Source organism: Camponotus vicinus, unplaced genomic scaffold (genome assembly GCF_025532165.1).
Source record: "Camponotus vicinus isolate PSW18456_S1 unplaced genomic scaffold, iyCamVici1.0 SCAF_6, whole genome shotgun sequence".
NCBI classification, from domain to species: Eukaryota; Metazoa; Arthropoda; class Insecta; order Hymenoptera; family Formicidae; genus Camponotus; species Camponotus vicinus.
This window is the reverse complement of record NW_028141978.1, coordinates 11,777,553-11,792,142: the sequence shown is the minus strand read 5'-3', so window position 1 is coordinate 11,792,142 and position 14,590 is coordinate 11,777,553. Positions and strand designations below refer to the sequence as shown.

Genomic DNA, 14,590 nt, shown 5'->3' with positions numbered 1-14,590 from the left:
CTAACTAGAAGGTGGAGGTAGCAAGTAGCCCGGCTAGCTCAGTCGGTAGAGCATGAGACTCTTAATCTCAGGGTCGTGGGTTCGAGCCCCACGTTGGGCGAGTTTACTTTTTAGTCCTCTTCAAGATAATTTTTTTAGTAATAAATCAATCTATTAAATATCTATGTAAAAATATGTTATAATTAAATTTTGATAAAAGTAAAAAATCGCCAGAGAGAAGATATTTTAAAAAAGATGAACGAATATTTTGCTGAGTGTATGTTATAAAATTTGACAGAGAATTGTCAAACAATACATAAAATTATTGAATACTTATATATATATACATATATAGAAAAAAAAAAGAATCTTGAGAAGCAAAAAAGTACACCTAGCAGAACGTGGTTTCGATCCACGGACCTCTGGGTTATGGGCCCAGCACGCTTCCACTGCGCCACTCTGCTTGTTGTCTGAACGTTTTTTAAAGTTTCGTAATAAATGTTTCGGTAAAAAATATAGAATAATCATGATTTATTTCTATTATTTTTAACTTTAATTCAACACAAATTAAATTATGGTATATATTATATACCCACAAAATATATAAATATAAAAATATATAAAATAATAAACCATATAATAATTTTATCTTCCTATGTATGCGCATGTGTGTGTACATAGCAATTGTTATACTAATTTATATTAGTGTAGCAATTGCAAATAAAGAAATAAAGCGTGTATGTATGTGTATAAAAATGAGACAATTACTCCTTTTCTATCTTCTATATATTTTAGAATAATTTTAAAACATATCATTATTTTACTTATTTGACAACTAATTTAAATGCCACTCTAATTTAAATTAATTATTTATATTATTCCATTTATTACTTATATTATTCCATTATTCATTTAAAAACTGCATGTTTTAATTTTTCCTTGTTTTACAGGTACATATAGAAGGCAGGTAGTCGCTCTATTCCCATTCATAGAGAGACAATCGCAGTTGAAAAGCGATCTTTTGTCAAAGAGGTCTCAGCAGGTCTCGGGTAACGTGCACTTCTATCAATATAAATCACCAGTTCGTCTTGTGACTCAGCCCGGTGAGGCAGCAGAGCTATAAAACGTGATTCAACAGGCACGAACTTGTACATTCGCCGACCGGGAATGCCTGATGGTTCTCCGGATGCCACGTCTGCATTGTACGACACGTGCGAGTACAGAACAATCGATAAACAGACGTTAATGCAATCACGGAGGAGGTCACGCGTACGAACGTAATACGTACGAACGTCATATATCGGAGGCTACATTTTTTCGCAATGTTCCTGCGTCATATTGACAAATGTATAGGATGAAAATTTATCGTTCGTATTTGATTCACGCTCGAAAGCCTAGCGTTTTATACCGTATTTGTAAAGCATAAGAGATAAGCGCACAGGAATTTAAGTGTCGGTAAGTTAAATTTTTGATAACGCGGAAAGATATTTCGTTGGCAATCATCGCGAGTATGTTTCCGCGAATCGTGTTGTCATGAATAAACATGCAAGTCGTTTTTGTGCGCGTCTATCATACTGAAATCTAATTCCACCGAGATTATAACAGCATTGTTGAAGTTTTCGAGCGGTCTAATTTCGCGCGCTTTAAGCAAATCTTTGAATCAATTAGAGAAATTGAACAAGACAATTGGAAATTGGTTATAATTTACAAACTTGATATACATTATAATCGCGTTCATTCAATCGTTACGCGATTACGAGTTATAAAAATTAAATTAAAAAATGTCAGTATAAAGAATAATGCGAATGATGCTAAAATAGTGACATAATTCACGCTAATTTCAAGAATTAACGCTTCTAAAAGTACAGGGTGTATCAGAGCGACCATAACAGCAGTTTTTTGAGGAAGCTAAGCATTTTAGAGAAAAATGTTTCATACAAAAGTTGTAGGGCTTGAAGGAGGCCATCAGATGGTGGCAATGATTTGATCTTGGAGAGTCATTTGAAGGTCACGTGGAGGTCACCGTCAATTTCTTAAATGGAACCCCCTATTTTTTATTGCATATTCTTGTAGCTTATCTCGAGGGCTTTCCAAAACACTATAACAAAGTATTTCTTTATTGAGCAATTTTCGAGTTATGAGGCTTGAAATAATTTCTTAATTTTACATAAACCGTAAAATATCTTGTAAAATATTCATTTTTCAATTATCTTACCTTAATACTTTTATGTATAAAATAATGAGAGGAATCAATTGGTGTAAAGAAAACACATAGTTGTTTCAAAGAAAAAATATGTAATTTGCAATTAACTATTACATATTTTTTCTTAAAAACAACTGTATGTTTTCTTTACACCAATTGATTCCTCTCATTATTTTGTACATAAAAGTATTAAGGTAAGATAATCGAAAAATGAATATTTTACAAGATGAATATTTTACGGTTTATGTAAAATTAAGAAATTATTTCAAGCCTTATAACTCGAAAAGTACTTGAGGGAAAAATATTTTATTATAGTGTTTTGGAAAGCCCTCGAGATAAGCTACAAGAATATGCAATAAGAAATGGGGGTTTCCATTAAAAAAATTCAAAGTATTTTTTATGTGACCTTGACGGTGCTATTCAAAGTCAAACTGATATGATCATCAAATAGGTTATTTTAAGCCCTACAACTTTTGTATGAAACATTTTTCTCTAAAATGCTTAGGTTCCTCAAAAAACTGCTGTTACGGTCGCTCTGATACACCCTGTATATGCTCGGAAAATAAGCCACACTGTACAGTGCTGCAGAATCCTTTCTTCATAACTTCATCAACAAAGCATAGATGGCGGTGCTGGCATCGTTTATTGCGGGAAATCAAATAAACGGGCCTTCGGAGTATCGATTTGCGCTTCGGAGCTAATCTAAACTTGCCTTGACGAGAATCTGAAAAAAGGCATTCTTCTTTCAATCGAATTAATTATACCGTTCCATTTTCCTTTTCAGTTCTATCTCCGTCACGATCGAACCCGAGCAGCGCTGTTACTCGCTGCCTCAAGTAGCGCGACGTGACTGTTCGCGGAACGGATAGCGACGACCATTTTCGAGAAGGTGACGCAATCGATGACACATTTCGACGACGTAGGTCGTCGTGCGTCGTCAGCGTGCAATTTGAATCGAACATACGGAACATAAATTTTTCCGGATGCGCAATCTCAAGCCGCCGAGATCGAAGTCCGCTTCGCGGATCGGCGGAGTCCAGATTCCCTCGAGAGTATCGGCGCGCCGATACTTCCGCGGACTTTAGTCCGCTCGTAGGTCGGGCGAAAGTCGCCAGCTGGTGAGAGCTATTTTGAACGGCGACGTTGCCACGTCTGCCTCTCGTCGTCCTGCGATCGAACAAGTTCAAACACGTGCCCCCATGTTTTGCTCGCTCGGCGTAGAGATAACTGCGAGGCGAAACGACGCGGCTCTTTTCATCTCCGGCCCGTTCGCTCTCGTCGTTCTTGGGCTTTTTACACGCGCGCGGCCAGTCCCCGTCGTCAATGAGGTCGCCGTTGCGCTGAAATTTCTGTCCCATTCCCTTCGCAATCGCGTCAAGTACCGTTGAAAACGGAAGGGCCGCGTAAACCTGCGATAAACATATACATACAAACAGCAGTATATGATGTACTTCGCGCGATATCGATTAAAAATATCAAATTTTAACTTGGATGCGAGACGCATCATGTATAAAATATCGGGCATGCAACATCGGTGCGATTTCGAATCGCGCGACTCTGGACAATTTTTCCAGATGCGTCATTCCTGGTCGCAATCGGCTGAGCTGGACAAGAAATCAGGTTGCTGCTCACGGCAACAGCGGCAGAGGGCAAAAGGAAATGCGGCAACGTAGCGCGACTGCGTGAGCGGAGATGCGCGGCATGAATAGCACCGACATCTGACAGGCCACCGCATCGACGCGCGGGGGGGGGGCGGGGGGGATGGCGGGAAGGAGGATCGGCGGCTTGACGTGGGGCGACAGGACGGAGAGAGAGAGAGGAGGAAAGGGAGGGGGGTAGAGTTTGTCGACTGGCGAGCGCGCGCGGGGGAAGGGACGCGGAGAAAAGTTTCCGCAGCGGTGGGGACGCTGCCGAAGGTGCGGCGCGACGACGGGGACAGGGGAGGCGCGCCGCCGGCTGGTCACAGCCGTAACATAACCAAGGTAATGTTACTGGATGAGAGCTGCCGCCCGCGGGGACCTTTTGAAAATTTTGTAAAACACGCTCCGTGTTTTTTCTCCAGTCTTCGCGTGTCTTAATGGCCGATTTTAATTTCCCTTTTCCCCTTTAAACGATGTAAAAGGTCGACCTGCGCACTTTATGCCCTTGTTTCTAAAAAAAGCGAATATATGTTTATGCATAAGCATGTGGAAAAGAAGGAAAGATGAATGTAGAAAGTGCAAATTATCTTCACAGAAATCTTTAGGTTCGATATTTCTCGACACGTTTGTTTTCCAACGCGAGTTTTTATCCGAAAATCGAGTCGCGGGAGAATCGAGCGAGTCGGATAAATAAGGGAAAAAAATGAATTTGAACTTATCGATAGGTGAGAGGGTCCCCTCGAGGGGCGACGCGCCTCGACAATGATTCGAAATAAAGATCAGAAGCCACGCTTAATCGGTAGATAAATAATTATCGCGGGTAAATCGATTTCGAGCGATACGCGATAAATTATTCTGCGTTTCCTCCTTGAGACAAATCGGTAATTTATATACATATCGGTTCTCTCGAACAGACATTAGCGACATCATAAATATTGTGCTTTATTTTTTCCTTTACACACCTCTTATTTTCGAAATTTTATCGTTATTTGACGCGAGTATAAAAAAAACTTGGGTACGAAACGCAGGAAAAGTTTCTTTCGAGGTATCTCGTGTTTGTCACGTACACGTGCTTTTCGAAACGCCAAAATAAATTCCGCCCGCATCGTCCTTTTATATACATCGTTGTAAACGAAGTCTAACGTCCGCGAACTTCACAAACTTCAGAAACGCGCTCTTATCTCCTTATTTATCTTCGGTGCAAAGCGCATTTCTAACTCGCTGTCTTACTGCGACCAATTAGAGGATTGCTAGTGGGGGAGGAAGCACGTGGCAACCGAGTAATTGGACGTAATGAGAAAGCAAACTGGAAATATATCGTTGCGAGACATGGGCTCGAGAGAGACCTAAAGTCCGCATCTCGTGCGCGATTTATTCCGCCGCGTCTACTCTCGATCAACATCCCGGACGGCTGACTTTCAAGGCTCCGCGACGCGCGACGAGGCTTTTAAAAGCGAGCGCGTGAGAGATCGTATACGCGCTTACGTTTATCCTTCGCCAACACAATCCCCGTTTCTTTACAAACGCTCACGGCAGCAAGGATGCAACGTCGATCGCGAGGGAATCGCGATCTCGCCCTCTCGCCCGCGATAAGAGGCGCGGGCGGAGATCACTCGTAATGACAGATCGCGATCGCCGTGTTCGAAAACACGCGCGTGCATTCCAAAATCTTCCGCTCTTTAGCCGATCCTCGAAAGAAACGTTGGCCGCGCTCGTATCGGTGAAATCGTACTGGACGAGAGGGGCGGGGCGCGCGGAGGAGGGGCCAGGGAATGCGCGTACGCGTGTGTGTGCGCGCGCGAGGTCGCGGATAGGCGGGGAAGGGGGAGAGGAAATTCCCCTCGCGCGTCTCTCGTCGACTCGAATCCCCCCCCCCCCACCGCGTCGCCCTCGTCGTCGACCGCAACGTCACCGTTCCCCGCTCTCACGGACTGTGCGGCGCGCGCGGACCTGCCCAGTAAATGCGAGGCTTCCGTTCGGTGTTTGTTGTACGTACGCGCCAGTGAGAGAGTGTTCGGGTTATACGGTCGTCGTACGCGACAGTTGCACGTATCTCGGCGACGTCGTCGTCGTTGTTACCGAACGGATCATCTTCCGGGCGTCGTCATGCCGCTCAGTATCGGTGTTAATCTGCGGGTGACCGGCCACTGTAATCAGGGCGGCCGCAAATACATGGAGGACATGTTCTGCGTGGCGTTCCAACCGACTCCGGACGACAAGGATCTCGAGTACGCGTTCTTCGGGATATTCGATGGGCACGGTGGCGGGGAAGCCGCGACCTTCGCCAAGGAACATCTCATGGACAGCATCGTCAAGCAGAAGAACTTTTGGAGCGACCGGGACGAGGACGTGCTACGGGCGATCAGGGACGGATACATGAACACGCATTACGCGATGTGGCGGGAGCTCGGTACGGAGATTGTTTTCGTCACGTTCGCGCGCGCGACGACCCCTTGAATTTCCGCGCGACCTCTGGAGCCGTCGACGGGGGCACCGAACGCGAGGCACGGTCAACCGCAACGACGGCTCCGTCGACAATTTCTGTCATCGTCCCGCGTATTTTCCCCCACCATCGCTCGACACTAGGCCTGATTAGGTTAGGGGTTTAGGTTATGTAACCTTTCGAGCTAACCTGGAAATTTGAGTTCGACGAGCGGTGGGATAAATGATGCGACGTCTTCTTACGTTGCCTCATCGCGCCGATTCCCGCGGCAGTATCGTCGCGCGCGCGCGCGCATAAAGCGTGACTGATATCCTGCGTTCTCGGCGACCTTGGTCGCTAGAAATGTAGCTCTTTGTGTAGTATCTTGACCTGGTGATGTTTCTTTTCAAATAGATAAATGGCCAAGAACCGCATCCGGATTGCCGTCCACGGCTGGGACAACTGCCAGCATAGCATTCATACGGAAAGGCAAGATTTACATAGGCCACGTGGGAGATTCCGCTATTATACTAGGCTATCAGATGGAAGGTGATCCTCAATGGCGAGCGAAAGCTTTGACAAAAGATCACAAACCGGAGAGCGGGCCAGAAATGACACGTATACAAGAGTCAGGAGGAAAAGTAGTTAGTAAATCCGGTGTTCCAAGAGTTGTATGGAATCGACCTCGTATAGGACATAAAGGTCCAGTTCGAAGATCTACTCACATGGACGAAATCCCATTTCTCGCGGTAGCCAGATCTTTGGGTAAGTAAATTGAGCATCTTTTCAAAAAGTATTTCATGCCGATGTCAAAGAATCAAAAATTTGTTTTAGGTGATTTATGGAGTTACAATTCTGAATTAAACACTTTTGTCGTCTCTCCCGAACCAGATGTCAAAGTTATTCCAGTTGATGTCAAATCACATCGTTGTCTCATTTTTGGTACCGATGGCTTGTGGAATATGTTATCGCCACAAGCTGCGGTAGCGATTGTTCAAGCCACAGACAGGCACAATGAGAAACATCTAATAGCATCTCAGCAGACTGGCAATGGTGTAGGTTTTTTTATTATATTATTAATTTTATACAGTTATAAAGTGTCAAAATATATTAATATATATTAAATATTATAAAAAATTATATTGATAATATATATAATAAGAAATTATATTGGTAATTGATATAAGCAAATTTTTTTCGATAGGCTGATTTACAAATGTGGATAAATCCTTCAAAAAGTCTTGTGGATCGTGCATTAGAGAGATGGTCATCAACTAGATTACGGGCAGATAACACTAGTGTTGTAACATTAATGTTAGATCCATCAGGACCATGTCGTAGTGAGGTATATATATATAAATTCTTTTAGTATTTTGAAAATAATTTATAATCTTACGATACATGTATGAAAACTTTATGATAGAATTAAAATTAAATGTATTTACTTTATTAAACTTGGAGTAAAACAAATATGTGCAGAATATTATTTATAAAATTGTTAATACTTTAGTTACAACATTTATTTTGTTTTATTAAAGGTATTGTTTAATCAAAAGAAGGATCGTGTTATACATCATGGAACACATGCGCCAACTACAACGATGGTACCCGAAAACATCGAGAAAGCCAATTCGAAAATAATATCACCGTGCATGCCAATATCACCGCCAAGCATTTCCACAAATCTTGACATTTCTACGAATCCTGATATTGATGCCAAACAACCGGACTCGTCAAATGGAAGTGAGGAGGTCGTCGATCCGATGTTGCAACCGCAGACAGTTTCGCTTTCTGAAAAATCAACTTCGCCAGAGATTGATGTCTCCTCAGAATTACAAGACACTATGAAGGACAAAAATATCGAGACTGTTGATATCGGCGAGAGTATCCAGGTTGCCGAAATCTCCTCTAGCCAGATGCCAGAAGAAATCGGAGAAGCGGAAAATAAGATAGCAGATAAAACTATTCTTGATAAATTAGAAAATTTCGAAAACGAAAAAAAGCAAGTAGTTGAACAGAACGAAAACGAGAAGGCGAAAATTGATAATACGCAAATTCCGATTCAGTCAAATTTAAAATCGAATAAGCCTGAACTTAAGGAACTTGTAGACGAAACTTGTGGAGTATCTAACGTGACGCGACAAAATACATTTTCTGATACAAAAGAGGAGGCAATCCAACCCGCTCCTCTTTTAAGCAGATTACGCCGAAGTGGGGGTATTGTTCCTGTTAAGAGCAAAAGTTTCGATAGCGGCGAAGTGAGAAATAACGTTTTGAACGGATCGAGGCACAAGCAACAGCACTCTTTATTTCCCGCCGCGAGGACGGACGTTAGAACGATAAAGCGTCGACACAGTTTAAACTCCTCACAGACTCAGAATGTTTTCATGCCGACTCCGGACCCAAAAACTTATGTGAGTGTAAAATCACGATACAGTAGAGTATCGAAATCATCCGTTGCGGAAAATGCGTCAGTGGATGAGACAACAAAGAATACATCAAAATTAAAAGCAGATACTAGTTGCAAACGCAGGCACAGCACGATCACGCAAGTATCAGTTGCGTCAACTGGAGTTGAAAATGAATGCACGCAGCAAGAACCGTGTGCAAAGAGGAGGACACGTTCCGAGGACCGACGGCAGAATCCTACAGACGAGAACGATCCGGCCAATCAAACGATGGAAAATGCGAGTGGTCGACTAAGTTGGCCCACATCGGACGGACGACCGGATTCAACATTATCATTGAACACGACGACACTTTCTTCGTCATTTCAACGTAGAAGTTTAGCAAAGAAGGCTACACCTGTTAAAACCATTAGAAGGCCATCTATCAACGGTTCGAAACTACAACAACTGAGAGGTAGTTTTCTACGGGATTGGGACCAAGGTAGGAGCAATCGAGCGAACAATTGTAACGACAGAAGGACATTAAATAGGACAGTATCAATTATCGGCCCTACAGATACAACGATGCCACAGCGATGGTTAAGGTTGGTTCAACTAATTATGCTTTTTTTGTTTCAAAAATTGTTGCGTATATTTAAATAAAGTCAAGCAATTTTATGAAACTGTCATAAATATTATATTGTTCATTATTTCATATTGAAGATTATATAATAATTGTAATTAAGTGAGACAGATCGTTAGAGAGAAATATATTTCATAAATATGTTTAATAAACTTATATCAGACATTGCTATTTTCTATTTTATATAGATCAGATACAATGGCAGCAACACCTGTAAAAACACTACGTTCGCGTAATGTAGACATCGTAGGTAACACGATATCTGCACAGTTGGTTCATCAGTATGGAGTGGTAAAGCAAAATCGATTACCCTTACCGAACAAGTTGAAGCAGTCTGCAAACGGTGGATCGTTACAATCTAGTAGGGTCAGGTCTTCCTCGTTGTCATCCAATAAACTTAAACAAGCGAATAGTAACAGTGGAAGTGTGAGTACTTGCGCGACCATTAATCCGTCGACCACAAGTTCCACTTCTGGTATAGCTAAGAGGGTCAAATCACCATACAATCCCAGTGCTCGATCACTGAGCACGCGATCTCGCATTAAACGTCTTGGAAAGTAAAGTAACGCTTATAGTTTTCTTTTATGCGAATTAGATTATTTTTAGGGTATGATGCATTCTTACCCTTATTTTCTTTATTTGCAAATTATGTTATTACGATATAAAATTTAATTTTTGCGTACATATATGTCTCTCTTCAAAACTTCTTCACTTTTATTTTTGAAGTTTTGCATGCTTTCTCTCTTTCAATATATTTACTATGATTGGAGGGGGCTTGAGCTTTATAATTAATATTAATATTTTGTTCTTACATACATAGAACACACGTAGAATTAAATCAGGTGTAAAATAATGATTTGTGTACAATTATTTAGGTACATTTTAAAATTTATTATGCTATATGCAAATTCTCATATTTCTTCGTGACACAACTATTGTTTTATCATTTATTACTATTATGTATTATTTTTATTGTTATTGAAATGATTTCTGTTCTTTCCTGTTCTTTTTTGTGAGCTCTTTCACATTCGTATCTACTTTCTTTTATAAAATATTAGATATCCTATTGGAAATAAATTGCTGTGCTCTCCCATTGTTTATGAAATATCATTATTCCTTTTATAAAAAATATATATATTTAAAATGAATTACATAATAGATTGAACTAGTCTCTTGAGATGGTATTCAGAATTGTTTGTATAGCTTACAAAAAAAGATGTACTTTTGCAATTTTTAAAAGCAAATTACATTCTTATTTTTTTAAATGAATATTAAATGCAAATTTTCAATTTTTTTGTGTTTAAGTTAAATAAATGATATCTAAAAAATACACAGTTGTCAGATGTTATTGTAAGTTATATATTCTACAGAAAAGAAATTTATTATATAAAAATATGGACCCTGTTTTTTCTTATACTTTGATATTTGGTGAACTTACTAAATATTGCTGTAGGACAAAATATGAAAGTATAATATAGATATCTGCATAAAGTAGCTTGACAATAAGAAGGATGCAAATAAAGACACGGGCTTGTATGCATATCCCATATGCACATTCATTTGCGCATTTTCAGTGATAACTATTGTTTATGATCGTTACATTAAAGAATGAAACGGCCACATTAACGCTAAATATGGAATATGAATGCGGCCCATAGCTATACATACACGTGTATTTATAGAAATAGTTTTTTCTCCCCAATTAATTCCTTTTAATGATCATAATCTTTGATGGCGAAAAGAATTCCCATGCGATTAAGTCAAGAAAAGCACCATACTTAGAATGTAATTAAGCATTAAACTGTTTTCTAGTATGTAGATTATATAATCATACACTAATCTGCCTTGGCCGAATACAGAGTGGTCACTGAATAATTGGAAATACGCAATTATAATAAAAATTGTGTAAAATATTTAATTAGCAGTTCTTAATTATTTGTGAAAAAACATGCCGATATATACATTTACAGATAAAAAAATATTTTGAAGAATTAATTGATATATGAAAGAAATTTTTTGCGGATCAACATGTTGAAATTATATTGCATTCTGAACACAATTTTGAATAGAGACCATTCTGTACGAAGTATCAAACAACTGTTTATGTGCGATACAAAGATCTATATTACAAATTAAATGAAATATATAAAGAATGAATAAGATGACTAAGGAAATTCAAGTTTTTTCAGTACATTCAGTACATTGTACAACACTTATGTTTTAAATGCAAACAAATACCATCATACTAGTGATCTAACAATGATTAAGTTACCGAGGGGAAAGACACAGAATTTATAAATATATTAATATATCAGAATTTTATGTATACATAATAATAGTGTACAATCTTCTTATATCAGCCTTTTATTATTATTTTATCTTGCGTAAAATGTTCACAAAAAATAAGAAAGAAGGTAATTCAGGATAAATATCCATTCGATTTTTGTCATTTATTATAAAGAAATTAGTGATGTGTAAAAAAATTACGTAACGCTTGTTACAACTTTGCATTTCGCATTTCTTTATATTTTATTGATAATAAAAATCCATTATTTAATGTTGGTTTATATACGAATATATATTATATTTCCTGTCTTATCTGAATTATACTTTCACATATTCAAGAAATAATATATACAGAATAATTTGTGACAAGAATTATAATAAGTGAGAAAAAATACATTCAAGTTTTGAATGTAGAAAGTTTTTAGGATTTATACGTTTTTAAAGAAAAGAAAAAAAAGGGAAAAATATAACAGAATGAGATTGAATTAAATTAATAAAATATAAAATATGCATATTATATACATATATATATATATATATATATATATATATATATATATACATATATATGCATATTTATCAATATCGATTATTTAATTAGCTTTCAAAGCTAATTCAATTTTTTGTAGATAAGTTTGTGCAGATAATACATATTTAAAATATATCGTTTCGAACTATGTAAGGAAAAATACTATTTATAGAATGCGTAGTGTAAATTGTAATCTATATCAAAGACAAAGAGAGAGAGAGAGAAAAAGAATATAACATGTGCCTATAATAGTTACCACTTACAAGTATAAAAAAATTTTATTCGTGCACAAAAGAAAGTTCTTTTTTTGAAATAAATTGAAGAGCAGAGGGACAAATTATAGAGAGAGACAAGGTGAAAGATATAACGAAACTGTTAGTGCAACTAATGGTGAATATCTATTTTAAGTATATTTTCTTCTTTGGCGCATATACATGCCCAAGTTTCACAATACATGTAAATATAGAATTAATAGATGTACATATATTACGAGTATATATATATTATAGATATATTATAGATATACGTGTAGATCAATTTTAGATGATTGCGCCTGCAAATGAGAAAAAAATAATGACAAAAAGAAGAAAGAGACGCAATCTCAATATATAGCGTTCATCGTCTGTTGACAAGTTACGCAAGAAACAAGTCTAAGTAAAGATCGAAATCTACTTTCTGCACTCGTAGATTTATCATTTGTTACATTGTGGAGATAGTGATATCAAGTATTTTTTAAGAAAATATGCAAAGAAATTTATGGCGCAAATGAGGTGAGGCGAAAGTGTTAGCGAAAAATGTTATAACAATTTATCTCAAGTTAAGAGAAAATCGCATGCAGACCAGATTTCTGAATAACAAATTTCTTGAACAGATTTTTTTGAACAAATGTGTGATTATGCACGTGCGCCACGTGCATTTATAAAATCTGTATATTTTAATTAAATAAATTGAAATACAGATTACCTGTTATTAAACTTATATTTTGCGACATTTATTGTAATGTAATTATCTCGGCGATAATATTCTAATTTATTATTATTATATTTCAATATTTTTTAGTGAGTTAAATGTTTAATTTTTTAATGAGTTATTTATTAAATATAATTAAATCATTAAGGACATGTTGTATATGTATTTCATCTGTAATTTTATTTGCAGTTTCCCGATTTTTTTGCAAGATTATTATTTAAATTTAGAATGAGTTTTAATATTAATTAAACTTACAGAATCATTTTTAAACATGTATAATTCTAAATTTCTATATATATATATATATATATATATATATATATATATATATATATGTACTTATTTATAAAAATTCTTATTTAATGTATTATAATTTTAGCTATACGCGTTTCAACTAATAAAAATAAATATTTTTTGGAATGAATTAATGTAAGTTTATTGGAAAATTCATTATTATACGTATTTGAACTCATGATTTAATTAAAATTAGTGAGAAAAGTCCGCCAATGTTCATCCTATTGTTGGATATCAAATTTTGTTTAATATTACCATCTGCAAGTATTTACTCGTCGGTGGCAATGTAGAATTATATGTATCAGAGAGAAGAACGAGAGATGTCATGGTCCGCTTTTAGGTGATCCCTGAAAGCGATGCATCCTCTATAAACATAAAAACGTGAACATGAACTACGGAGCTAATATCTACGAATGTTTTCAGTGGGTAACATACAATTTCGGGTTGTGTTCCATGCTACGTGCACGAAATGTCAACAGCACAAATGTTTTAACACAAAATGTTTGTATATATTAAATAAACTTCTAATATAAATAAGTTTTGGGTGGTCTCTCTCTCTCCATCTATTAAGTATAATTAGTTATTAAAATATATTACCCGATTTTATTACATATTAATCACACATCATCCATCATCACTATCGCCATTACTACGTAATTTAGTATAATTTTTATCACATTTTTATTACAATTCACGATTTATCATTGAAAATAAATTATAACACAAAAAATATTCTAGTTTAAATATTAAATACTATAAATATTAAAATTAAAATAAAAAATTGGTTCAAATAATAATAATTAAAAATTAGACAATTGACAACTAAAAGTCAGTAAAAGGCGCAGTAATTGGAGCACGAGAAAAAACCTTCTTTCTTTTAATAATTAATATATTTCATATTTAATTATTAGTATATTTCAAATTACTCGTCACAATACATGCAATAAACACGAACGTTTTGGTCATCTTTTTAATCTACCTTCAACGTGACATTAATACTACACGTTAGAGAAAATATTAGACAATAACATATGAAATTATATAAATCAGATGCAGATAGCATTGTAATATCTGCATTGTGTCGATTGTGAAACGATTTATATAATTTCATATGTTATTGTCTAATATTTTCTAACGAGTAATATATAGTGATACGCCGTTAAACTTCTTTTCTAGATACGATCGCGATTAACATCGGAAAATTATTTATTATAACAATATGATTAATTAACTTTTAT

At 36.8% G+C, this 14,590-nt stretch overlaps 1 protein-coding gene and 2 non-coding genes across 3 annotated transcripts; 2 read left to right on the top strand and 1 right to left on the bottom strand.

Moving 5' to 3' along the window:
- Positions 1 to 27: 27 nt before the first annotated feature.
- Positions 28 to 100, top strand: Trnak-cuu (transfer RNA lysine (anticodon CUU)). Its single transcript has one exon. It is a non-coding gene; the product is annotated as a tRNA-Lys (tRNA).
- Positions 101 to 371: 271 nt separating this feature from the next.
- On the bottom strand, positions 372 to 443 carry Trnam-cau (transfer RNA methionine (anticodon CAU)). The gene has a single exon. It is a non-coding gene; the product is annotated as a tRNA-Met (tRNA).
- Positions 444 to 4,124: 3,681 nt separating this feature from the next.
- Positions 4,125 to 11,841, top strand: Pp2c1 (protein phosphatase 2C). Its single transcript, XM_083102990.1, has 6 exons — positions 4,125 to 6,232; positions 6,659 to 7,009; positions 7,079 to 7,299; positions 7,449 to 7,589; positions 7,783 to 9,236; positions 9,463 to 11,841. Exons 1-6 carry the CDS (start codon positions 5,929 to 5,931, stop codon positions 9,833 to 9,835), a joined length of 2,844 nt encoding a protein of 947 aa, XP_082959116.1. The 5' UTR covers positions 4,125 to 5,928; the 3' UTR covers positions 9,836 to 11,841.
- Positions 11,842 to 14,590: the final 2,749 nt, after the last annotated feature.